At 36.4% G+C, this 27,631-nt stretch overlaps 1 protein-coding gene across 1 annotated transcript in view; it reads right to left on the bottom strand.

Moving 5' to 3' along the window:
• Positions 1-27,631, bottom strand: part of COL9A1 (collagen type IX alpha 1 chain) — a 64,950-nt gene that overhangs the window by 7,747 nt on the left and 29,572 nt on the right. The window contains exons 15-33 of the mRNA XM_008502296.2: positions 26,110-26,163; positions 24,982-25,014; positions 24,825-24,881; positions 24,044-24,097; positions 22,682-22,735; positions 19,956-20,009; positions 18,745-18,798; positions 18,183-18,236; positions 17,945-17,998; positions 17,768-17,821; positions 17,495-17,548; positions 16,382-16,426; positions 15,530-15,583; positions 15,371-15,424; positions 6,906-6,959; positions 6,078-6,149; positions 2,773-2,808; positions 2,638-2,682; positions 812-844 (exon numbers count right to left, since the gene is read on the bottom strand). Coding sequence (XP_008500518.2) covers positions 812-844; positions 2,638-2,682; positions 2,773-2,808; positions 6,078-6,149; positions 6,906-6,959; positions 15,371-15,424; positions 15,530-15,583; positions 16,382-16,426; positions 17,495-17,548; positions 17,768-17,821; positions 17,945-17,998; positions 18,183-18,236; positions 18,745-18,798; positions 19,956-20,009; positions 22,682-22,735; positions 24,044-24,097; positions 24,825-24,881; positions 24,982-25,014; positions 26,110-26,163 — 969 coding nt within the window. The remainder of the gene's footprint in view (positions 1-811; positions 845-2,637; positions 2,683-2,772; positions 2,809-6,077; positions 6,150-6,905; positions 6,960-15,370; positions 15,425-15,529; positions 15,584-16,381; positions 16,427-17,494; positions 17,549-17,767; positions 17,822-17,944; positions 17,999-18,182; positions 18,237-18,744; positions 18,799-19,955; positions 20,010-22,681; positions 22,736-24,043; positions 24,098-24,824; positions 24,882-24,981; positions 25,015-26,109; positions 26,164-27,631) is intronic.

The following is a 27,631-nucleotide window of genomic DNA, read 5'->3' as shown; positions in this document are numbered from 1 at the left end:
GGATTTTAAATATCTAGGGGGATAAAACTATAAATTTCTGCTCTACTCTTTCTTTCTTATGTCCTTCTTCTAAGATGTCAGCAGCAGCACACGCTCTCTAGCTCAGTCCCAAAGTCACAGAGGCCACTGAGAACACAAGCTGGTTTTGTTACAGTTTTTTGTTACAGTCAGACTCAGCTTCCTGTTGGCAGAACTGCTGATCAGTTCAGACCACAGCCCAAATTGTCAGCTGCTGTAATAATTCCACAATTCAGTGATCCTGAAAAAAATAATGCATTCAGTGGCTCTCAAACTCTTTTTCTTATGTGACATACAAGTTTCTGCTCATCTTCCACATCGAAGCTACAATTTTGCTATTTCTTAAAAATAAAATAAAATAATATGGCCAAAAAATATTTCTGCTTTCACAGGCATCACAGTCCTGCTGACAGCTTTTTCACCGTGTAAAGATTACAAACTGTATGCAGCCATTGCACTGAGCCTCCTTTCTATACAACACCTAATATACAAAGAATTAATTCATTTCTTTACAAAAAAAAAAAAAATTAGTTGGCCAGAAAAACTGCTGCTGAATGATACTTCTCTTTTATGTAAAGTATTCACATTCAGGATGTGAATTCCTTTCCAAAGCTGACTCATTTTAATATTAACTGTATTCAAAATTTAAAGAGAAGAAATGCTGTTGAAAAGCATTCAATTTAAGTACAGTAAAGAGACCAACTCACTGTCTGTCTTTTCTTAAATCAGAAAACGATCTATCTGATCTACTAGATTTCCATATTCCTTTAAAAGAGTTGTTTATTACACTTACAGTTCCTTTTGCCCCTGGTAATCCCATATCACCCTAGGCAAAAATAAGACAAACCATGTTAAGAGAGAGTATCCATTATCATAAAAAATTACAAATACAGTACACATGACATTTTTCACTATTAAAAAAACATTCACAGATCTAGTTAATTTATACAAAATTGCACCTCAAATTAACTGAAATTCAGTTTGAACTAAAACTTAAATTTCAGATTTTTTTTTTTTTAAATTCCTCTCTCAAAACCATTTCTATAAGGGGCAAATAAGACAGCATGTTTATTCAATTGGGTTTGTATTGCTTATCTTCAAATTAGACACATGATTGTAACCTCTCAAACCACAGCTACAGCACAGGACAACTTTAGATAGCAGATTGCTTGAAAACCTCTTTAGAGGAAGCATTATTTAAACAGGTTTTTCTAATTTGACAGAATTACACATATTTTACAGTGTTATGTTAGCCTGAAAAAAGTGCAGCAGAAACCAGGAAGGTTTCAGCATGCTCTGAAGAAGCCAAATCCTTAGAAGTTCTTGTTCCCAGCAACCTGGTTCCCACTAGTCAGAAGTTTTTAGTTTATCCCTCTAAACTGGGGAAAAAAAGTCTTGAAATCTTGTAATCAGCTATGAAACAGATTAATGCTTCTTCTTTGGTGTTTTCATACTGCTCTTGGAGAAACTGAAGCTGAGAAAACTGGGTGCATTCAGCCTTGAGAAGACAAGGTGTAGAGAAGACCTCATTATAATGTTCCAGTATTTAAAGGACAGTCACAAAGAAGATGGAGACTCCCTGTTTACAAGGAATCACATGGATAAGACAAGGGTTAAAGGGCACCAGGTACTTCCAGAGAGATTCTGGTTGAAAACAAGAGGCCATTTTCTCTATGAGGCCAGTCAGACAGAGGAATGGTCTCCCAGGGGAAGTGGTGGATTCCCCCACTTTGGAAAGTTTTAAGTCTGAGATTGATTGGGTGCTGAGACATATCATATTAGAAGGGTTGGACCAGATGATCCTTGATGTCCCTTCCAACCTGACATTCTACAATTCTATGAACTTTCAAAAAACTGGATTTTCCCAGTTCCTAAATGCCATTGGTGAAATAATTGATCTCTAAAGGTCAGAAAGGTCCCTCTGTCTGTTAATAAATAAGCCATAAGAGAAACAGAAATAACAACCGTTACTGCTTTAAAAACAGATTAAGTGGCAGCACACTTAAACAACTCATGGCTTTGCTTCCTGGGAATCTGTGTAATGATGGTAAAGCTGCATTATTGGACATAAAGCTCACCAGGGCAGTTAGTTAACTTTGAAAGCCTTTCAGAACTACATAGGGTCAGAAAAAAGTGCTCATTTCCAGCACACAACCTGGCTACTCTTTTTTTAAAATGGGAACAGTTTACTTTCTTTTGAAAGATCAAGTTCTGGCTTTGCTGGAGCCAGAGGAGCCACTGGACTAGAGCATTTTTCTTTCTGTAAGAAAACAGTTACCCAAAGGCACACGATGCAGGCATTACCCATGTGAATTAATAATATTCCACACTCCTGCGGTGTATACACCTTCCTCCAGCAGTATCACAGTCACACAACCTCTTCCAAGACCATTCTCCCTCTCCCCAACAGCCAATTATTACATCTGATACAGTCAATACAAATATTTCCATCAAGTTTGAGTTATTAGGAGTATTTATTATCTGCACTCCCATTTTGCCTGAATTAAACTGCTTCCTCAATGATCAAACCATATGCTTGAAGCACTCCAACAATACTTTGAAAGTTTTAATTTACAACTGCAAAATATTAGATCAAGTGAAGAGAAAATAATGCCTTACTAAGTCACCCTTTTCTCCTCCGTCTCCTTCTGCACCAGGTGCACCCTATGTAATAAAAAGACAATTAGTCAACATCATGTACTGCAGCATTTGGTAGTGTGATTTGAAAATGCCATCATCTGTAACATGACTTACTTGTTCACCCTTAGGTCCTGGTTCACCCACTGAACCCTAAAAAGTTAAAGATTTAAAAAAAAAATAAATCAGAATTTGAAGCTGCAGGTTCAAAATCAAACTAAAATTATCTTCAGCTCTCTCTCTCCCATCTAGCATTAATGCAATTTGAAAGCTTCAAAGTTTTAAGAATGACAATGAAAGCACTTAAATCTTACTATACAGCTGTGACAGACCAAAGGCAAGTAATTTAGCATGGAACATATAACCCACTGCTACACTGCATGGTACAGCTTCTGACTGCCAAATAGTAGATCTCCCCATTACATGGCATATGCTTGCAGTTGCTGTAAGTCTGCTCTGCAAATTGGTTAGAAGTTTCAAGTAAAAAATCCAATTAGTGAACCACTTTTTCTAGCCCAATCAAGTATTCTGTATTGCTGCAGGCCATACCAGCCCTGCTAAAGCAGGCTAAGCACACTGAGACATCTACAGGTTCAGCCACAAATCTTGCCTTGCTTGTTGTTTCATACTCAACACTTTTAAGCAGAATTGTCTCTTGAATTTTTATCATTGCATTCAGAGATGAATGGATTGTATCTTAAAGTTTCCTTTTTTTTTTTTACAAAAAATCATTATTATTCTTATGTTCTATACTAGAATCCTGTACACAAATTGTACCTGTTTGGACAGAGGAACACATTAATTACCTGATTAATTTCAAACAGATGCAAGCATTTAATTTGTGGAACAGTGTAGTATATAAGAAAAACTTAGTATTTTTGTTCTGTTGGAAAATCAATCACGGCATCCTTAAACGTTCATTGCATTCTGAACATTCAAACACATACACTCCAAAAGCACTATAACTGTAAAAAAAAATTTCTTAAAAAAACAGAGATGTAGCATTTTTTCTTCTATTTCAGAAATCCATTTAAACTGCATAAGATATAGGCACACAAACCAATACAGCATCTACAGTTTAATTTAGATTTGTTCTCATGTTCCTGAGGACAAGGAGCCAATACTAAATTAGCCACAAAGCTAAGCAGTGGAAATCACAGACCTATTTAACATTCCAATTTTGTCAAAAAGCACTGAAAATATTTTATCTGAAGTGTCTCGAAATCATAGTTTGTTAAGGTTTTCCAATTGCACACACACAAAGACATTGATTTCAAACCTAACATCATTTTAGAGGTTCTTTTTCTCCACTCACTCTCCTTCAGAGCAACAAACCAGACAGTAGGTGAGGTTGAGATGGAAGAAGCTTTTGTTTTTGTGAAACTTGGTGTGTACTATTTTACTGGCAAACATAAAAATCACTGCTGAAACCATATGAATAGATTCTGCATTGACTACAAAAACTTCCATTGGGACAAGAGAGTAAAATGTCAAAATATGAAAATAGCCATTTTTTGTCTTTTACATAATTCCTTTGTATTTGAAGGGAATTAAAAGTAGATGTTTTAGCAGCACAAAATGGAGCAAAAGTTCTGTCAGCTCCTGTGCCATGTGCACATACACCATTTTGTCAGTGAGAAGCCTTAAGTTTTGAAGAACCAAAAATGGGCAATTGCTACTTGATATAGCTAGACAAGTGGCATTTAAACTAGGATAGATAAAAGCCCATGTGAAAAATGACCAGCAAGGCATAAAATGGAATCAACAAGTACATGAATTTAGTCAGAAATAGGGTCATAAAAACCGGGGACATGCAGATCCTGAATGGCACCAACTGGGAGAATAGTTTTGTGAGAAGTTGGGCCTCACAGGCTAAGTAGCACTTAATTTTGCAGCTCAACCCTGAGGCTGGCCTCTAGAGAGGAAAACATGTCAAATCATCCTTACAGAATGTCCCCAGGGCAAATTAAAATTGCAAACAGATCACCTTACCCCTACATCTCAATAAAGGAAAAACCCTGTGGTCCATGAGGCAAATTGATAGCATTGGGCTCTTTAAATTCTCCTTGGGATAGTGGTCCATCTTCACAGAAATGTAAGTTGTTTCAAGCCTGGTCATGATGACTAAATGTTGGAAGGCTAGGGGCCAGAACACCATCAGGGAATTATCCTCTTGGTTTTCAGGCCAGCTAGCCCCTAATGTCATCCAAAGTGTCAATGGCTCACATTTCTTCAACAGGAAAGTGAAGTCATGGGCAAAATAGGAAGATATTCTATGTGTATTCCACATCCTCTTCTATTCTCAACCAAACACGATAGTAGAAAGAGCCAATGGTCTATTTAAAGGAGTCTTAACCCACACAAGCCCCACAGAGGTGCTCATTGCCTGAAGTGATTCACTGGTTGAATTACCAATACAAACTAAGAGGGAGCCCAGACACTGGTGCATTCTTTCTGTCAGTGCCTTATAGACCACCTCCATCAGATATAAGGATGTATCCCAATGCCCTTCAACTGGGACACCCCCTTAGGGTAGATTCAACACTGACCAGTACTGTCCTAATAACACTAAAAAAATCCCATGGCCCTTTGGTTTGCAAAGGAGACAACAGTAATGGACCTAATCATCATATTAATGCTAGGTGGATACAACCCAGCCATGAACTAGAAGGAGTAATGAGTCCAGAAAAATCCCTCTAAGACTTGTATTGTTTTATCCTTTCAAGAATTATACCAGGAATGCAGCTGCTGAAGCTTGGTGAGTGAATTCCACCCCCTGTAGCCCTCTAGAAGCAAGAGAAGATAAGGAATATTTTTGGTTTTATATACAGCCTTCACTGGAATTTATTCAGCAAAGCAAGATATCTTCTGCAAGTGTGTGAGATCCTCAGGGACCAGTTCTTCCCTCCTGACAAAATACTAACAGAGGTACTTATACCCTGTAATTATGCATATATGCATAGGTTTCTCATTAGCTACATTAGCCCATGCATTTCCATAGTAGGTTCTAAGATGTACTTAACAGGCATTGCATCTACTATAGGCCAGGGCTGACATCCCAGAATTCTTTTTTGACTAGAAACCCTGGCTTACAATTTCAGATTTACAATGATTACACTGATTTACAAAGACCTATGATTTAGGCTTCTGAATAATTAAAACTCATAAAAAACAATAAAAAGGAGATATTTAAGCCACTAATCTTGTTTCAGTCCCTTAAGTAACACTGTAAAGACTCTTCCTGTATAACATATGACCTACAAGTGGACAACCAGTGCACCTCTCTCAAGCAGCTAACAGACAAATATACAAAACAAGAAACCAGACATAAATTAATGTAAAAACTTCAAACAATGCTCAAATTATTGCATTTACTCCTGAAACCAAACTGCAGTCTGTATGTATGAGTGTGCATTTCTTACCCGGTCACCCTTACCACCAGGTAGGCCTGGAGGACCTGGCAGTCCAGGAAGTCCAATAGCACCCTGGGGACCCTGTGGAAATAAATCAAGGATGTAAATTTAACCTGTCTGTTTTAGAAATAACAACTAAGGGTCAGACCCTGACAAGGAGATGGAGGAGAATCTTATTCCTGTAATATTCCTAACTTGATGAAAGAGGCTTATCTGATGAAAATTGAGCTGATCCAAAATAGAGCCCTTTAAACAGCATCTTACAATGATTTTGTTGCTGATGAACACAACAGAAATGACTTACAGAGCTTTCCAGCCCCTAGTCCTCTTAAAAATCCTTCCTAAGAACTCACAGTCTGCAATTTGCACATTCCTCTGGAACAGCAGGCCCTTTCAGCCAGACCTCCCCAGCTCTCCTTCTGACTTTTCCTGTGTAAATACTGCTGGAGCACTGGTGTAAGGCAGCATTCATAATCTGCCCCATCCATCAGCTTCCCATTGCTGTTAGCAGAAAGAGCCTTTCACTGCTGCTGTTCCCTGCGTGCAGGCAGCCCACACAGGACTGTGCAGCCCAACTTTGCACACCACAGGATTTATGGCTTGGGTTTTTTTTTAAAAAAAAGAATTAAAAGTCCCATACATCTCCACATACTTTAAAACAGCATTTGCTAATATTAGCACAGTCACAGATAACTGAGGAAGAAACTCAAAAAATAACTTATTTTAACCTTATTTTCAGTTCCCTGCATGCATGGATAATGGATAAATGTAGTTTCAGATGATACCATAGCTTCTTGGAAAAAATATGAGCACAAAACATGGAAATAAACTCCTTACCAATTTCCCTGGTAAACCTGGAGGGCCCGCAGGACCTGTCTCCCCTCTGCTACCCTTATAGGAAAGAGAAGGACATTGTTACTTCTTGAAATATTTCCTGTGAACAAGGAACAAAGTATGATTTATTTTTTCTTAATGTTTGGTGTATTAGACTATTTAGCAGTTGGTTTTAATCAAGACTTCTGTTTATTAGTGCAGAAATATCACATGCATTAAAAATACAGAACCTTCTTGAGATATGTAAAGGTTTTTAGTTAAAAATGGCATACAATATTTAGTTGGCATTAAATGGTTCAACAAAATCACTCTTGAGTGATTATGCACCCTCAAGTTCCCTTCGGGGGATCACACCTGAGAGTTATCTGTCACAAACACATTTACTTCACTGAGACACCTGTGACATACCTCCTGAGCCCTAGGTTTTTGCTTAGTTTCATCAGCTGAACTCCCACAAGACCACATACTTAAAAGCCCATGATCCCAAATATGAAAACTGTGTGCAGAAGTCACACTTAAGAAACTCATACAGGTTTTAAAAAAAATAAAGAATTATGGACTTTTATAAGGAAGGGTAACCTTTAGAAATCCCCATTCATAATAGTGATAAACATGCTTTTTACTGGCTTCTTATTTTATATCTTCAGATATATTTATCAATTCAGATTACCATATTTACAGTAGCATTTTATCTCCATTTCCTAATGCAGCCATTTGAATATATACTTGGGTATACCTGACCTTAAGTCAAATTTTCAAAGATTTTAAACAATTTCTGGACTTTGTTTCTTGTTATTAAACCTTTCAGAACAGCTCAAAAACTTTTATACATTTACTCTCACCTGTAGAGATAAAATTAAACACTTTCTCAGCACAAGCCTACATCTCACTTGAGACACTTTTCTTATTTTGTGAAATATTGTGACATACTGAGCAATAAAAGGAGATGGCAGATACGGCCTTTTACACCAGATCATAAACGCAATGATAGCTCTTATAAGCTAAGGAAAGATACCTCTACAATTTAAGAAATGATCAAGTATTCTAGAAAGATCAGAGTACCAAGCATAATCAGACTTTCCCATTAATGTCCTTCAAAATATCCTTTGGTGCCAAAATGATTGTCCTTTTAAAATACTTTGTATAGTTTCAAGAAGATTCTTCATGGGGGGGGAAAGAAAAAAAAAGCCTTTCCTCCCCAAATCACTTTCAGCTTACAATCCAGAAATACATTAACCTTTTTGAAAATCCATTATTTAATCACATAATTCTGTACTACATCTCTGACCTGGAATACTTCCACATTTCTGATGCAGGAAAAAGAGGAATTAAAATTATGATCAGTATTAGAAACTCATCTCCTTGTATATGTCATAACATTCATGTCTGATTGCTATAGAGCTATAAAACAAAAGAAATGCCACCTTCCACAGACCAAATGTCATATAATGAACATCTTAAACACATCAAAGATTCTGCTAGTCATACAGAATGCCAAAAAAATCTTCCACTTTATTTTAAATGCAAAAAAATCTTTTGTCAAATATACAATACAGGCATCTTTTCTAAAATCAATGCTTTTCTCAAGTGGTAAAGGAGAAGGCTAATATACAGAAGACTCAAATACAAAAGGATCATATTTCCCATAAACACTGTCATTATGTCTGTAAGGACAAATCACTTCAAACCTATGTATTATAAATATAAAAAGGAATTGTATAATAAATTTTATGAGTAGCAGGAAGTCTGTAACACAAACAACAATCAAGAATCTCAGTGGTCTGTGGCATCATTAGAAGACTGTGAAGCTTCCTTCAAGTTGCATCTGACTGAAATGGCCCTGGGACAGGATTTGCATTGAGCTAGTTACACTTGCTTCCCTTTATAGGAGATGAAAAAAAACCCCAACATCTTGAAATGGCCTCATGTAAACTATTTAAATACATCATAAATCATGTCCTAGAACTATCTACACTTTCCCCATAGCCTCTAAGAGGGCTTCTGCAATAAATGGTTCAAACATTGACATCTGTAGTTGCATCAGATGAATCTTCTGCTGTGCTCTAAGTTACTCACTATTATAATTGATTTCCATCAAGCGTATTATCACTCAGCTTGTGAGTACAGCTGAGGTTGGGCTCATTCTCCCAAAGGGCAGCAAGGCACTTGTGAAATGGCAGCAGGATGAAACAGCACCATGATGCTGAACAGTACCACAGCCAATGGGCTGGACTCTGGCTACAACAAAATCTACCTTCTCTTTAGTCCAAGGCAGGGTTGCTGGACCACTCAATGCAGTCAAATTAAGAGTTAATGGGTCTCTTACTGTTTTGTTAGATCTATATTTAGATCTATTATCTTGGAATTCAACATGCATAAGGAGACATTATAGGATTTACAGTAGACCTTTCTTTAAGTTGTCTGTGATGTTTTCTTCCTCACTGAATTCTAAAGACTGGATTCTTTCGTAGAATTCCCACAAGCAGTTACAGAATTCATTCTCATGCTAAAACAACTGGAATATTGATTTCCTGTTGATCAATCTAAGTAGAACAATAATAAAATTACTCCCTAGGTAATCTGCATCTCACTTAGCTGCCAAGATAATCAAACACTAATTACAATCTCTTGAAAGAGTACAATCTCTAATTCAATGTATAATGTAATAAACTCTCCTCTACTTAAGAATTGTGTTTTTATAATATATATCATACCAATTTTTAGTATACTCAATAGCAGTGCCATAAGGAATTATATCTCTGCTGAATAAGAAAAAACAAAGTACACTTTGGAATGAACATTTTTGAACCTTGCATTTCAAAGTCTTCTGTGAAACATCACCCGTTTATCGATTATATGCTTGTGAGGCTTTAACTGACCACAACTGTTTTCATCCAAAATCTCACTGGCATTATTAATTTCAGGGATTTACCCATGGAAGCATCAACAGGACACTTCCTTTGACACAGAACTAAAAAGCATTCAAAAATAGAAATTACTATTTCCTAGAATAAGTATATAGCAATTTTATTTTTTTTTTTTTAGATTTTAAATGTCCCTTTTCAGCTTTCTCAATAATTAAAGAGTGCTGCTTAGGATAATGGTACAAGATCAATGTAGCATGAAATGAACCTCCCTCTTAAATGTGCCATGCTTCAAGCACAACAAGCAGCCCAATAGCTGCAGTCCTCTTCAAGGGTGATACTGTGGCCAAGTATAAGGGACAGAGACCTTACATACTGGTTGCATCTATAGTGTCAACTGAAGCCTAGAGCAGGTTTAGTACACTAAGTCCATAGAAGTCCATTTTTATTCAGGTTACTGTCTACACTGTTCAGTATGAACTAACACTGGGATATTTGCTGACAGCCAGAGGTTATGTTTGGCTAAGCTGTGTAGTCTGTAAGTGAGAGGGGAGACCATGCTACTCTGTACAAACACTGCAGAATTGTGCAAGGTCAGAAAGTTTAGTCACATCCATCTAAAGGCTTAGTTTTACTGGACAAAAAGTGTATGTTGCAGGATGGAGATCCTTGTTGTTCTTTTGACAGTGATATGGCCTGTGCAATGCTAACCCCCTTACCCGTATCTTAACTGTAAACTGCGACTCACCATTTGTGGAACATCTCTGAAATTATATATACAAAACATGCATTCTAGTACCTAAACACATACAAAAGGAGGCAAGGACATCTCATCCTACCACACTACCAATACCACCACACCAACAGCCCTGGAAAATTATCCATTATTTCAGTAGAGTGACGTTAAATGAATATCACAAAAAAAAAAAAAAAAAAAAAAAAAAACAAAAAAAACCAAAAAAAACCACACAACCTAAACTAGTTAAAAAAATTAAACTAGTTATAATTGTTAGGGTAATGAAAGATACACTTCAGGATAGGGAAACCAAAGAAAATTATCTTTGAAGACTCAGAAAGTTATTTAACTGAATGTAATTTAAAATGGTGGAAACAGTATTCTCATCAAGCTTCAGGTTGTCTGATATATTACTACCACAACCAAGGTAATCTCCCAGCTCCCTCTTTATAAATGAACCAAAACAAAAAGGCATGTCTGAGAAGTCTGTCAGAGGGGACTACAGCATCAAATCTTAGGCCACTGGCTACTTAACCTCTATTGCCAATGTTTGGAAAACATGTATTGCATCCTAAATCCTTAACAACATATGTTTGCTGGTCTGCATATACATGAACAGGCTGCTCAGTTTCGTAGGCAAGTTTTAAACTTCAAGTTAAATTAATACTGCAGTGGTCCAAGCTCTCTTTTCACTTCAAAACCACAGGATGGGATAGATATACATTCTCTAAATGTCAGTAATTTAAAGGTTAAATAACTGAAGAAAAACCAGGGATGCAAAAAGCAAAGATGGCAGTCAGTATTTTCTGCAGACATGATATGAAAAATTAAATCACACTAAATCTCAGCAAATATGAAAGAAAATGGTTAAGCAGCTTAGGAAGTGTGGCTAAATTCCACTGATTGGGAATGACACACTGATGTTTGAGAATTGCTTCCTTTGGGCTTCCTGCCATGGTGACCTGCTTAGAAAGGTTTAAATCACAAATGAGTTTGGTAATTACTTGGATTGGCAAGCATAACATGAAGCAAACATCAGGTTAACTGACACAACAATTAGAGTAGAATGAAGAATATTTTCGATTTAGAAACAAAAGAGAAAATTTCCATGTTTCTCCCACTTTCTTTCAGTTTGACTGCAAAGACAAAAATTGAACTAAATAAATAAAACATCTATTTTTTTGCACAAGTGCCAACTTAATTTTTCTAAGAAAAAACGATGAAGTGGTACTTTTAAACGTTGTTCTCTCCAAGGGAGAACTGCCAGCAGTGAGGTAAAAGAGTCCCAACAAACCGCTTTGCCTATTTATAATTAGAGTTAGTTACCTTGTTTTCAACCATTTAATACCTTCCCTATGAAACTGTAAGAGTTTACAGACCCTCAGAAGGCCAAAATTTGAATCTGCTGCTTAACAACAATAGCATTCCAACTACATCTCAACAGCTATTTAACTATGTCAAGTGACATTGAAATAACATGGTTTATGCCAGAGGATGCTACAGGCATCCTCAGGCATTATGTAAGCAGTATGGAAGTAATAATTTCTCCCACAGAGTCACTAATGACTGCTTAATAGTGCTCCATTGTGAAACTTCTCAAAAGACCTACATTTTAGTTGAAATGAAAATTTTCTCACAAAGTATGCCTTTTGCAATAGCTAAAGCTGGAAAGTCAGGAAATTTTTAATATAATACAAATGTAGATGTGCTATTTTTCTCTAGTGCAGATATAAGTCTGCTGTCAGCCTTACTACCTTCCACCTAACCTTGATTGGAGGTCCTTTCAGTTCTGGCCATCCTGGAGCTACCAGCCATCATGTCATTCTCCAGTAGTGATGTGAAGAGGAAGGAGAGTGAAATGGGAAAGTGGATTCCCTCATGTGGCTGCTGTTGTTCAGGAACACATTAGGGGAGTGAAGTTTTTCATATCCTACAATTCCAAGGAAGAAGCCCAGCCCTTTTTGATTCTGGTACCAAAATCTTCTATAACCAAGAGTGAAGTGGAACAAAGGGTAAGGCACAGAGAAATGAGGTGAGTACTAAAGAGGATAATTCAAAATAGAGAGGAAAACCACAAGAAAAGTACCTGAGTGGTAACCATAAAATCCTCAGACTTTGAAAGGTACAAAACTTTGGTCAAAACCCAAATATTTAATATCAATATTGAAGTTGTGAAGAAATTTTAAAATCTGAAGAAAATACAAAATGTTCACAAGAAAATTTATCTTTAGAGTAATTATCAAAGCTTTTCTGAATTTATTTTTGAAATTAGTAGTTTCAGAACTTTGAAAATCATAGTATGTAGAATTAGTTAACCAGCAAAATTTTTTTTTTCCTGGCAAGGTAAGTGCAGAGTCCTAAAGCTGAGGCTCAAATGTATCTACTACAGGTAAATGCTGCACGAGAAAGAAAAAGCACTCTTTATTTTGCCATGTAAACAAATATAAACTCAAACTGGACCAAAGCTCACTGAGATTCAGTAATCCAACCCTGTATCCTTCTTCTACAAAAAATTCTGATCATTCCAGTTTTCTGTGTAGAAGCATTATTTTTTCCAGTGTTTCCAAAAAAGAAAACAGAAAGCCATTCCAGTCATACGCTGCTTGTAGTCTTGAGCAGAAGAAAGCTAAACCTAGTTATTGTTTAAGGCTCTTTATAGCTTTAAAGGAACTATAGATGAGAAGGAAGACTACTGTTTGATGCTCTACATGCAAAATGACCTTATAGCAATAATTTAAGTCTTTTATCCATTTTGTATTGACCAAAAGTTTTTTCTTTCTGTGCTTTTGTTCTAATCCTCAGATGTTTTCCAAACTGAGCACACTTTGTAAAGAAAGAGAAAATAAAGGCAAGCTAGTCTCTAGAGTGAAAAACAGAAAAATCATTGTATTTTAATCTGCATTAAGTGTTTCAAAACAACTATGGGGTAACTAATAATTAACCTTGCATGTCAACTCCTGTTCTATGGACCGCTGATTTTGTAAATTCATGTTCACATTGAAAGGATTAAAAGCATAGTTTAGCAGATTACAGTGCATTATCAGAGTTAACAATTTCTTTGGTCTGATTCAATTATAATTCCCACTCCTGGTGCAAGAACAGGGCTGAAAACTTTTTCCAGTACACTCAATACTTTTAAACAAAAACAACAAAAATAAATGGTTGCAAGATGGATCTATGGGAAGAAGATATATGTATTCCATCCTAGTAAGTGTATCCTCATATAATCCTCTTTTCATATCATTCATAGGTAGCTGTAGATAGAGCACTCATATAAAGACTCAGATAAAATAAATGTGATGTCACGAATTAATGCATCAAGCACACAATGATGCAAACTACAGAAGAAAACTCTATCTTTTGGCTTACTGCTGCTGTATATTTAAAAGTTAATTCAGAGAACATATTCCTGAACCATGAAATACCCTTATTCATCTTTCCCTATCAGGAACTCTTATCTCTGGATGAGGATAACTCTACAACTGCACGAGTAAAACTGTTATGTCATGTATAATAGCAGAAACTCAGAAAATTCCAGGATCCAAGTGGCAAGAGAGGACCTTGCAAAAGCAATTGTTTACAGAGCCTGGAACTTTGTCAATGTCACCAGACTGAATTTTGGTATACAAAAATTTTCTTCAAATCACTGACCCTGTCCTCCCTCACATGATTAACAGCAAAGGGAAATCAGCTGTATGTAACTTCAGACCATACCAGGGCAACCCTAGAGGGAATCAGAAATCTGTACCCAGCAGAGTATCTAGTACACCAAGCATGCCTCAGGAACACTTGTCCTTCTGCCATCAGTTCCCTTTTCTCAGCACATTTATTTCCTGCAGCAAGCTATCTGCCCAGCAACAATTTCTCCAGCCTTCTGAATCTTTATAGTGTTAAGGAAAAATTCCAGTGAAAGAAACCACAACGTCAGTGTTTCCAAGTAGAGATAACTGCTATACTTCATACTATTATAGCTGCATTCATAATACCAACTACAAAGGGCCAAGGCTCAGGCCAAAGCAGCATTCCAGTGTCATCCATTATAAATGGTTAGCAAGTTTTTGTCTGAGTGTAGATGGACTTTGCTAGATAATGCCCAAGAAGTTTTGGGAACACAGGCAAGAGGCTGCCTCCCAAATGCACTTTGATTGCACTCTGCCTACTCTTAGACATGAAGAGGTGCTAAGAGAGTTTAGCAGGATGAAGACAAACCATGCCAAGTCCCCATTTCACCAAGAAGGCTGAGAACAGACTCCTGACATTCTCTTCACTGGGCAGGACAGGCAGCTAAGCTTCCTTCCATACCTTGCCTCATTGTTCACATCACTTGTATTAGATATAGGTCCTAACCAAAAAAAAAAAAAAAAAAAAAATCATGCTCTAAATGCTCAGACCAAAGTTCAAAACCTTGCAATTTGCAGCTAAGCCTTGCAACATACAGCACAAGCTTCTTTAAGAGGCTGAAACAGTTAAATAAAAGAGCAAGTGAACTACTGACAGCTAGTGAGTGAGTTTAACTTTTTCAATGCCACTGGTGGGAGTTGCAGTAGAATAACAGGTGTTTGGTTCCAGCTTTTTATCACAAGCCACTCTCATTCCCTCTGGGCTTTTACTCAGCACATTTAAAAACAAAGACCAGAGGTTTAAAATTTATCATCAAAACCAGCAACAGTCACAGGAAATGTGCTTCTGGATTTCTCTGTGTGATGATGTGCATCCACCTGGTAGCAAAGAGACTTAAAGAAAATCAAGTATTTTAAAAATTAGCAGTTGTGCTGAATAACACTTATACCTTGTGGTTAGCTTCAGCAACCATAACTTGAGTGGCTGCATATTACATGCACTCATTTAAAAATTTATTCAATACTTACTGGTGGTCCTCTAGGTCCTGTTGGACCTGCTTCTCCTTCTGGCCCTTGTTGACCCTATTTGGTTGACAGGAAGAGAGCAAAAAATTTGAAAAGTGATTTTATGCACAATTCAAAACCTTCCATTTTTCTATATGTTTTGCACATGATTAATGATCTTACTTGTTTACCAGAATTTCCCATCAAGCCTGGCACCCCAGGGGGACCTCTGCTACCCTGTTGGACAGATGAAAAATATTAGCCAAGATGATGGATTACAACTTCCACAGTTATTTTGGGTTTTGTTTACCTTTCAATTAACTAATTCCTTCTATTAATTTCTCAAAAGTCAGATTTTGTTTATTTCATTATTTACATACTGACAAATCCCAAATAGACTTAATTACTGCACTCAGATTACAGAAGGATAATATCATTCCATGTAATTTCAGAAGAAATTTACATCTAGTTTTCTTTATCAGTTGCTCAAAACTAAACTCAAATATTATCTGAAATGTTCTATAGTCTCAATCATTCAAAACTTTATTAAACCATGCCTTTGCCAAGACAGATGATCCTTCCAACCTTTTGCTATGATTCTATGAAACATTATTGGAACTGATGTTGCATTTTGGTGGTACATAAACAGAGATGACAATCAATGTTATTCACTCAAATCAGGGCAGCTATAAAGATTATTTTTAGATAATCATATCAGAATCATATCCCTCATTTCAAAGGGTAGTGCAGTACCCATGTCATATGCCTTGTCTAGCAATGACTTCCACAAATTTTAAAGCAAATGCCCTTTTTTAAGGTATTACTTAATGCCTGGAATAATAAAAACCACATCATGTAGCAAAAGATTAATGAAAAGGCACAGAGGTAGAGTTGATGGAAAAATGTATTTAATTTTTTCAGCCAAAGACTTGTGTCTTAGCACAATGGGAAGTTAATATAATTTCACTGAATACTTTAGAATTTGATTAACACAAATACAGTATTATAAGAAAGTCAGTACTCAAGATGATTTACCTTTGGGCCAGAAATGCCTTTCACACCTGGAGAGCCTGGTAATCCCTGAAAGAAACAACATTTACAGTGTTTATTTCTTGTCAGGGAAATAGCATATGGTGTTAAAAAACATCTTTCTCATTTGGAGTATTTCTAGTCCTTTTACTTGATAATGAAGTACTTTTATCCAGTAACAGACCAAGCTTGAATCCTTCCTATTTACAAAGTAAGAGATAAGGACTATTATTCCTACTGCAGAAACTGGCAAAAGGAGCATGGAAAAGTGAGGAGCTGTGGCTTTTTCTGGCTTGTACTAGAAATAGATTCTCAGTGTTCTGAGCCTCACGATCGAGACTTTAACATACACTGGCTTGTATGCATTTCATCTTCTCATTTCTGTACAACAGCTCACAGCAAGCATGCATTTACCAAATTTTCTTCCAAGCTTAAGAGCTCACTTCATAATACTATTTTACTTCCAGTTCTGTTTTAATACAGCTCCTTCACTATATCCGCACAGCAATAACTTCTATAGCATAGTGTTTCAAAGAAGTTTCTATTTAGCTTTCGACAATTGGCAATTTTGTCAGTTAAAATGTGAGTATTACCTCCTAAAAGAGTCCATAAAGTACAACTGACTCCCTAAGGCTTCACCACAGGGGATATGCACGAAAACTCTCTACCTACCCACCCCCTCTAGAAAGCAGCATGTGCATGATGCATTCCAGATGTCCTGAGACATAAAAAGGAGATGATTGCTCATCTAAAGTATGTTAGACAGCTCTTCCAGCTCTCCTTACAAATAGGTTTGGCCCTAACCAATACAATGAGACCACTTGTAATGTGGAATCACGCCATGGTAGCCAAAAGGTCTCAGATATGAGGAGCCCTAAAATAATTGCATATTGGCCACAAATGTTTTGAACGACAGAACCAGGAGGAGATCCAGGCTTTTGCAAAATATTTTGGATACTCATAGCTGAATTTCCCCTTGCATTGCATATACTCTTCCTGGGTCTTTTGCTTAGGTTTTCATTTATATTACTCCAACAACAGCATCAAACTAACCTATATATGGTTTTTCTGTGCTTTGAGCAAAGCCTAACTCTCAGAGGTAAAATACCAGATACTTACTGGCAGTCCCTGAAGCCCAGCATCACCTGGAGCTCCAGGTTTTCCTGGTTCCCCCTGAAAAACATTTGAAGTTGCAATTAAATTCATATAAATCAAACAAAAGGGAAAAATTTATTTCTTGAACACAGGGCTGGAGTACTTCTGAATCTGTAGGATGGGAAAGTCCCTAATAACATGCATAAAGCCACAGGATGCAGCACAATAAAAAGCCACAAATGAGTGAACAAATCCAGTGCACTACCAAAGCTCATATAAATGCCAACTGTGCCTTACTTTTGCTCCAGGCATTCCAGGGATCCCTTCCCGACCGTCAACTCCTGGTAAGCCCTAGAAAGAAAGAAAAACAATAATAAAAAAGTAATGCATTGTTGGAGAGATTTCACCAAAGCACTACTTTTGATATAAAAACTAGCATGACAGTAAGCAAATGAAGAAATGAAATATACATACAGACTCTCCTTTAGGCCCAGGGAGACCATTTATTCCTCTTGTACCTTGAGGGCCCTAAGAATAATAATAATACTTTTTAAAAATGAAAATAAATGCATTGCAATGCCAGATGCAAAGCATGTCAACACATTCATTCAGATATGCATTACTCTGAGAGTACTAATTATACTGTATGTTTACATGCAATAACTAACCAATGTTTGCAAGTTAACAGGAGCTGAAATTTGGCTGTGCTCACCCTTTCTCCCTTTGGACCTGTCTCTCCCAGTGGACCCCTCTGGCCTTGATCCCCCTACAAAAAAAAAAAAAAAAAAAAGATTATGTTAGCAGTACTACCAGAATACACTCACATTTATTAGCTAAAACCTCCAGTAAATCAACAACCGTACAATTGAGACTTGGTTAAAGCAGACATCTAAAACTTATACTATATTTTAAAATGCAGATTCTTAAAACTGCAGCTGACAGCTACCTGCCCTATACTGCTGTTGTTTTAATGAATTAATACTTTCCAGTTTAAAACCTGCAAAATTCCAAACCACCCTAATGCACACTAACACTCAGAATAAAGAGGTAAAAATAACATACTAAGAGCCTAAAAATTGTTCATCTACTCCTTAAATCCTTGGGGACATCAAAAAATTCTGGACTTGACATTATTTTCCTGCCATTTATTAACCTGCAAGAATCAATGGAATTGGATTAATCAGAGGCCTTTCTGATTTAAAGCCACATTTCAGGACTTGGTATCTAACTGGGCAGACCTTGGGTAGTGTTTGTCTAACATCCTATGCACTTACAGGTGCACCAGGAAGACCTTGGGGACCAGGATCACCATCAAGCCCACGAGCTCCCTACAAAACACATAAATACAAGGCATTAAAATGAATTTCTGAAACACCAATTTCTTATGCTCCTTCCTGATTTCCTGAGAGCTGCAAATTCTCTACAGCTGAAGGTTTTTATAGCTACCAAAAAAAAAAAAAAACAAAAAACAAAACAAAACAAAACAAAAAAAACCAAACCAAACCAAAACAAAACAAAACACAAAAAACCACCACACCACAAAGGCATTTTAACAATTTTTTTTAAATCTATCTTGGTATTTTGTGGAGTTATGAAAGCATTTATTTTTAAATTTGGGGAAAATGTAATTAAAAAATGACATCCAGTTCATTATCTAAAAAATACTATCTGACAGCAAGGAGGTAAACCTTTCCAGGACACTCCAGAAAGTGTCTGTGTGTTCCTTAACAATAATATGTCCTTCACCACATAATAGAATAACATTAAAGTGTGAATAGACATCAACAAGTGTGGTGCAGCTATTTTTATAAAATGCTTCAACAAAACAATGCAATTGCTACCCTGTAGGTAATTTCATTTCTGGAGAGGAGAAAATGGCATTATTGCTACATTATACTCATTCCAGAAATTTTTATCTGTAGATTTAGCAAGACCAAAAGAATAGGAATGCAACACTCAGTTTTGAAATAACAGCTAGAAACACTTTGATGAACAGCAGGAAAATTACCCAGCAAAGTCAGAGCCCATATAAACATGAATCCCACTGGCAGCAATTTAGGACACAAAAGCTGCAAGAGACAGAAAGAATGGAAAAAGAACAAACTCTCAATAAAAGCAAAAGGCTTCAGGAAGATGCAAATCACAGGAGGGACTACTTACTAAATTTTATCTTTAAAAATGTATGGTGTAGTTTGTAACTGCTGTAACTTACTGTTACAAGTTAACTATGTACTTGCACATGTGCCAAACTACTGTAAATCCAAGGATCAGAGAAAAAGGTGTAAAGAGTACATGTATGTCGTTGATCAGAAGGACCAAGCTGCCCGTCTTCCTAACTAGAAGTTCAGTAACTATGGAAATACAGTTGGCAGGAGAGAAAATGAAGGGAAAAAAAGAAAAGAAATTTAAATAAGCTTTAAAAACATTCAGGAGTATAAGTTTTCTTTTACTCAGGACATTTTATGGAAGAAAGTTTAATACTCACTTTGGTACCTTTTGGTCCTGTTATACCAGTTATACCTCTGATACCTAGGATGCCCTGAAAATGAAAATCATATTCAAATTATGCATAAATCTTTTCATTAGGAGTGTTCCAGTTTTCAGATGGAAGACTCAGAGTTCTACAAGCTTTTTGATACTTATTTTATTATTTTCTTAGTAGAGAAGAATAAAGTCACCTACTTTCTGTATTAGAATATTTAATTCATATGGTAATTTGAATTTTTACTAATTTAAGACAGGTTGAATAGTACAACCACAAATATGCCCTAAGGACAGGGGGGGAAAAAATGAACTAATTTATCTCCTTGGTTACTGCAGTTGATACATTCTCCCTTTGCTGCCTCTGTGAGAGGACCACATGAAGGCCAGATTTGCGAAAGTTCTAAGTTGTCTTAAGTGGGTTATGACAGATACAGGAGAGGGGTACCATCAGATTTATAGAACCCTAGAGGCAGACAAAACTGGGCAAGGTTTTTGAAAATACAAGTGCTAAGTTTATATACCTGCCACACCTGCGAGGCTGGGCTGAACAGACATCCTTGTGCAGCAGGATGTATTGTTAACTACCATCCCTTCCCTTAAAAACCTGGTTTGTGGGAAATTTGGCTCCATTTTTTTCCTCTTCCTGAGAGTCTGAAACTACACAACACATCTCTCTGCAGAGTGACCAAAGCCTCAGCCGTAACATCTTTGACTTGCAACAAGAAGAATGCACTACAACTGTGTTAATGAAATAGCTACAGGCACTTCAGTGCAGCAGAGGAAATCCTTGACCAGACTCTAGATAGGAAGCTCTTGAACTTGCTCCTAAAGTTAGATGGAATCCTGCACAGAACATTTAGAGCTTCTTCAACTTAAAGTGTGAGAAAAATCAGGATAATGCAGTAGTGACTACAGCATCCCAACAAGGGAGAGACTCAGTCTAATCCTCTGACAGGCACACTGTGGATCCACTACTTTCTATCAAAAGAAATATCTCTCCCAGAGGTTGCTATCTTATGCAAGTCTTCTTCTTAAAGCATTGCAGAATCACAGAATATTTAGGTGGGAAGTGACCTCCAATATCATTCAGTCCAAACTTTGACCACCACCATAAGCTAACTACTAAACTATGTCTTTAAAGACCAGGTCCAATTGCCTTTTAAATGCCTCTAGGGATGGTGACTTCACCACAGTTCTGGGCAGGCCATTCCAATGCCTGGCAACCCTCTCAGTGAAAAAATATTTCCTAACATTAGGAAAAAATATTTCCTAGCATCTAGCCTAAACCTCTCCTGACACATTTAAACCTCCCCTTTCACTACATGAAAGTCTTGGCTTGCAGGTGCTGCTGTGGAGACAAAATTACTAAAGGATCTGAGCCTTACATTTGTTTGTGCAAGAAATATGCAAAAAAAAAAAGTAAGAGTCTACAGCCTCTCCATCTGTGCTTCTAAAGCCTTGCCTATCCTCTCTCCCATAGACTGTCTATCTTACATCACGTGCCTATCACAAATTCTACATTTTAATAAGAAACTATATTTCAAAGCTTGTTTGTAAGGTCATAAACTGGTGAAATACTGAAGTGAAATGAGTAATGCATTAAAAAAAGGGGCTGGGGGGGTTGAAGGAATTCAATCTCTAATTGTTTTTTAGTCTACTAAATTTCACAATCATAAAAGAACTTTTCCAAACTTAGTTAAATTAACAGGTCCCCAGAGGCCTGTATCATACACAAATTACTTTCTCTGCTTCAGGGATACTTTTCTCAGCATCAAACATAAGGACAACTACACCCTTTCATTTACTTAGTCTCTGTTCTCTCTTTACCATTCTCTAACCCTAATCCAAAGGTTTATGTTGCCCTAAATTTATAGAAAATTCTGTAATTTAGGATTTGGATGTCATGTGCATTGAGGTAAACTTTTGGAAAATGTCTCACACCTAGACACCAGTGGCAATAAAGAAATAGTTTCACAATTAGGAAAAATTTATAAGACCTCATCAGAAAATAAACTATAGAAATTAAATGTGTTATGCCTAAGGTCTATGCCTATTTCTCTCACTTAGAATGACTCCTTTGTTCTGTTCCCTATTGCCTGTTCATCTGTGGTGACCATCAGAAGAGTTCCTCATAAGGAAACAAGCTGAGCAGGTTTGTGCCAGAACAAAGAAGTAAAGCAGTACAAAAGAGTAAAAGAGTAATTCCAAAATTGTAAGTGTATGGATGCTTCTTTGGCATGCAAAAGGTAAAAAAAAAAAAAAAAAAAAAAATCTGTTCTTCAGTGGCTGCTATTTCATCCTCAAGACTTGGCTAAGTCTGAATTTCACAGTTAAGCATGTTTTAAATAAACACTAGTTTTAGATGAAGTTAGAATCATCAAAATTACAAAAAGGAAGGCCAAAGAAAAGAAACAAACAGCAGCAACAAAAACCACTCAAAAAGCCCTAATTATTTGCAAAATCTAAGCACAATACAAAATCTAGGACATGAAATTCTTTTAAAATTAACCTTTCCGTGATACTGTTTAGAGCTTTGTGCCTAGCAATAACAAAGCATTTTGAAGGGACTTAAATAATTCTATTTTCACTCATACACAATATGGCAGAATAAAAATTATGTGGAGATTCTATGATACCTGTTTTCTTACAATAAAATGAAAACAAACAAAAAAAAGATATGACATAATAAAGCAAATGGGTAACACTATTTAAAGGGAAATACTTTACTGGAGGGCCTTGAGCTCCCACTTCTCCACTGGGTCCTTGGTCCCCTTCTTCACCCTGGGAAAGCAGAAGGAATACATCTGTGGGTAATCCATACCATGCATATTGCTCTCTCATCATAGGAGATACATTTATTACTCACTGGTTTATGCCAGTGTGTCCTGCTTGAAGGAAATCCAAATGAAGTTACACTACTCCCTATTACCATAGACAAATACTCATTTAGATTCACATTCTAGTCAACTATTAGTCAAAAGGGTAATTTCAAAGTACACCAGTGTAAGAAAGAATAATGATATTTTAATCCTAATGATATTTTATCCTAATCCTAATCTGTCATTCATTTTTTTCTTTATTTTAATATCTTTAGATTTTCTTGGTATTTTTACACTAAAACTGGTATGAAGGTACCCCTAGATGTGAATGGACTGGGTGCCCTAGTAACTGCATCACAATAACACATCGTGCTCCAGAAATTTTTATTAAATTAATGGTAAAGTGCTGTACCTGATAAAACCTCTACTTGATTAGATTATAATCTCTCTAATACAATAAGAGTGCACACTAATGAAACAACAGTATTTACTGCCAGTTTAATTTGCAAAAAGGCATTTTGGAGCATAAGACAACTGGCTTAACATCCAGAAAAAAAACCAAAAAACAAGCAAGCCATTTCTATGAAACTAATATTCTTTTCAATATGCCTAAGAATAGAAAGCATGTTTTTTAAAAAGACTTTTCTGTGATTTTTTTTTCCTCCAGCATTAGATCATGGAGTAAAGCAGTGCAAATCTTCTCAGATTTTCTTAAAAATATTCCCATATTAAAAAGGGTAATTCAAATGAAGCACCTTAAAAGAGTTCACATTTCAGTTCTCAAGCTGAATCAGACTTTTTCCTAGAGTTACAACCTCTCTTTGCCTATGAACTTATGCAGTGTCCTTTGCCTCTCAAATGTATTTTCCTCTCTCACTCTTCTATGTTACTACTTATCTGTACCACAGAACAACTTACTTGAAAAATCCACATAATTCTTCTGCATTTAAATGTTTGAAACTTTTCCAGTTTTTTTTCAGTTTCTACAACTTTTTTACTTCAAATTTTGCCATGAGTTCATGATAACTTAATTGAATGATTAAATAAAAAACAGGAATATGACTTCTGCATCTTAATAAATACAGAACATATGTGAAAGAAGAATAGGGATAGGCCTTTGGTTACTCTGAAGCATCCTAGTATGTAGAATGTCTTCATGCATTCTAGTAAAAAAATTAATATAATGGTGTTTTTGAAGAAGAGGTTCTATTTGAAGACGCGGTACTATTAGCTTGCTAAAAGAAACAGCAGTTTTTCTTCTTTTTTTTACCTTATAACCTTGTTTTCCTGGTTCACCAGACTCTCCTTTTGCACCTTTCTGTCCCTAAAATAAATGTAAAACCCAAAATAAACAAACAAATAAGTAAACAAATATGTATCAATAAAAAAACCCTGAGTTTTGCTAAACAGACACAGACTCCTCAGAACCATCTTGCTGTTCCCTCTGCAATCCCCATTCATCAATGCTTCCTCACCTATGTAGTTAACACCACATAGTAAGTACCATGTTCAAGAGGACCTGCTCCTGCATCTAAAAAGGATGTACTTCTAGGCAAGTCAGTATTTCTTCTTATGCTACCCCATAACAATTTTCTTCAGGCAAACAGTATTCCTAGAAGCCAGGGAATACTACATTTAAAAAAAAAAAAAAAAAAATTAGACAAAAAGAGACTTAAAAAGTGCTCATTTTGATTTTGTATGTTACAGGCCTTCCAGGAAAAGAGGAAGAAGTAAAAAAGCTTGAGGATTTAGGGGAATACTTAAGTATCTCTGGAGTCAGAGTAAAAATGGTCCAGAAAAATGAATGAAGCAACCCTTCACATACTCTAATCCTTTCAGGACCACAGATAAATTTTACCCTGAAGATTATTGCAACAGTAAGAGGTTTAAAGAACCAGAGGTTATTTTGGCAGTCAAGAATTGAGATAAGCCTAAGTATCCCCACTAATACACTGTTTTTCAAAATTAACAATGAACTGTCCTGTCAAGCCAGCAATTACCCTGCCCAGTGACCTTAGGCAGTATCTCTATGAAATGATGCAGTGTCTTACCTTCATTCCCATTAAGCCAGCATGTCCTGGGTGGCCAGGTAAACAGACATTGGGGCACTGGAAAACCATCCATATAGTTACTGCCATGTAATAAGGCTGTCTGACAATATTTCAAAAAAACAAAAAGTACCAGCCAAAACATTGACATTTATCTTACCAGTGGGTCACCGTCTTGCAGGCCAATTGTTCCCTAAATTAAATTAAATTAATCAAAATTAATCAGTCAGTAAAGGAGAAACAATCAGACCTGACTCTAGATAAAACAGAAAATACAGCTATGTAAAGCTGGAATCCAAAATATAATCAATCAAAGTATCTATAACATGAAAACTGTAGGTTCCTGCAAAATCTTGTCCTTTAATTTACATAAACTTTTCTGAAAAACAAAGTATTTCTTATATTTTTAAGCTACCTAAGAGCTATTTTCTATTAAATATAGAGCAAATATACCCAAACCCCATAAATTTACAGAAGAACCCAAGACAAGTTCTGCAATAAGGATAACTTCTACTTTTCCAGCTTACTCCCATTCAGCAAAAGATTCAGATCATTACAGATGAAACAGAAATATTGCTAGATGAGTGAGATGTTAATGAATTGCAGTAATTAGAGATCGGTGTGTAACAAGATGAACTAAGTGGCGGGAAGGCCATTCCTCATATTAAATCAAATACTTCAAGGAAGCTAACTGGAGGTTCATGAAGCACAACAGATTCTGTGAACAGGGAGAAATTCCCCCGGGGAGGCAAAGCACAGCTGTAGAGCTTTCCCCTGCAAGTAGCAGGCCTGGCTGCAAGAAAGATTTTAGAACTTAACTCACTTGGGAGCATATATTTCTGGCTCATGAGCCAAATATTGTATTTTTCTTCTCCTAATAAAATAAAGTCTGCCTCTGATGGTGTGCTAGTGGTGAAGTCCAATAAAGACTACAGTTACAGTCATTCTAGAATGCACAAAGAAGTTAAAAACCTGTAAAAGCTACAGGTTAAGACCATTTGCTGAAGAAGAAAGACATAATGGCAAAAGTTACACAGTTAGCATTTCAAACTATTGTTTATAGCCAGGAGGACTAAAAACTCTCTTCCTACATGAAAGATCAAATATAGATTGATTAAATGAGTTGCACCTCAGGCTTTGAACACAAGCCACTAGAATTCATACAGTCTGCTCACATCCTAAAGTTGGCATTCAGCTCTAGGGCTCAGCTGCAGGACTTGAGAAGTTTTATTCAAGCAGCAACAATACATAAATCAGACATCAACACGTGTTAAAGGCAGCCACTTACCCGAGGGCCCGGTGGTCCTGGTGGGCCCGGTGGCCCTTTTTTTCCTGGATCTCCCTAAAAAATGGTAAATATACCTATGCTGAATAATAGTAATGTTGAAAATCAGCAGTTACATACTTATACCACACAACAGAGCAAGATATGAAGTAGCTACAGAAAAATGGGCTAGGCAGCCAATTAAAACCCAAGCCCACAACGGGGCTTCCACAGTAGAATGGGAAAAATACATTTTTAGTAGAATGGGAGCCATGCTATGGAATAGGATTCACAAAAATCAAAAGATCTTCAGCTGCTTCAGAAAGCTAAAACATCTGAGCATCTATTATACACTCTTCTATCTCCTAACTGCTAATTCAGTTCTGAATTAAAAGGCTTCTAGTAACAAAAAAGCCCAAACCAAAGAGAGGAAAAAAAATCCACTTTCACAGAGTCCAAGATGAATTAATAAAGTTAGAATCATTCCTGTTTGTTATGTTTTGATGTGAAACACTTGCAGGAGATGACATAGAACCTCTGCAAATAATTTCTTCTAAATTATTTTAATTTTTAAAAATATAATATTCCAACAAGGACCACCTTTTAACTTAATACTGTCATTTCTATGCTATTTTTGATGTGTTATTTAATCATAAATGAAATTTTAAAAAATATCAGAAAAATTATTCACCAATTCTCACAATGCATGAGCTATAGAGCCTAACACTAAAAAGGAATATTTCTTTCCCACACACTGTATAATTACACTAACTATCACAATGTTTTGTGGAGGCTTGTGATATAAACTGATTCAAAAAGGGTCTGACTACATTAACAGAGCATAGGCTCATATATAATTTTTGAAAAAGGCAGTACAGATGCAGTTACTGATTCAGGAGGTCTCTGAACTGCCAGCTGCCGGAACGTGGGGCAGCAGGACAGAAAAACATCATTTTACAAGCAGCCTGTAAACTTCCCTAGGTATCCCTTGCTACAGACAAGAGAGTAGGCTGGAAAGATCCTCCTCCAAAGCAAATAATTGGCAGGTTTTAATACCTTTTTTATATATATATTTTTTCTATTTATTCATTTATATGACTAAGTACAATACCCAGGGAGACAGGCATTTAAAAGCAATATTTGATAAAACTGTAATGCTCTTTCAGATTTCAAGTAAATTAACAATTGGTTTCAGGAATCAAAATATGACAGTGTGCTGAAACTGAGTGCAGACTTTAGCAGTAAGGTCAGTAGCTGCAATTACACCTAACATAAGCCTAAGAAGTACTGAGCTGCCATGCTCACTGATAGGGAAATGGAAAACAGAAATAATACATAGTCATGCACCATAATGTATATGTGAGAAGACAGGAGTAAATCTGAAGTTTTGCATGTTAGGTCAAGTTTTATATTTCCTGCATTTCTGGCAGGTTTGCTTTTAGCTTTTCCTGAGGAGAAGTAGAGGATGGAACACTATATGAAACATTCAGTTCAAATCTAATGGGAGGCCCTGACTTTGTACTACTAGTTGTTACTTATTTCTGAT

The sequence above is a fragment of the Calypte anna genome, chromosome 3, assembly GCF_003957555.1.
Source record: "Calypte anna isolate BGI_N300 chromosome 3, bCalAnn1_v1.p, whole genome shotgun sequence".
NCBI lineage: Eukaryota > Metazoa > Chordata > Aves > Apodiformes > Trochilidae > Calypte > Calypte anna.
Note: the sequence above shows the minus strand (reverse complement) of the source record. Positions and strands in the feature narration are given on the sequence as shown.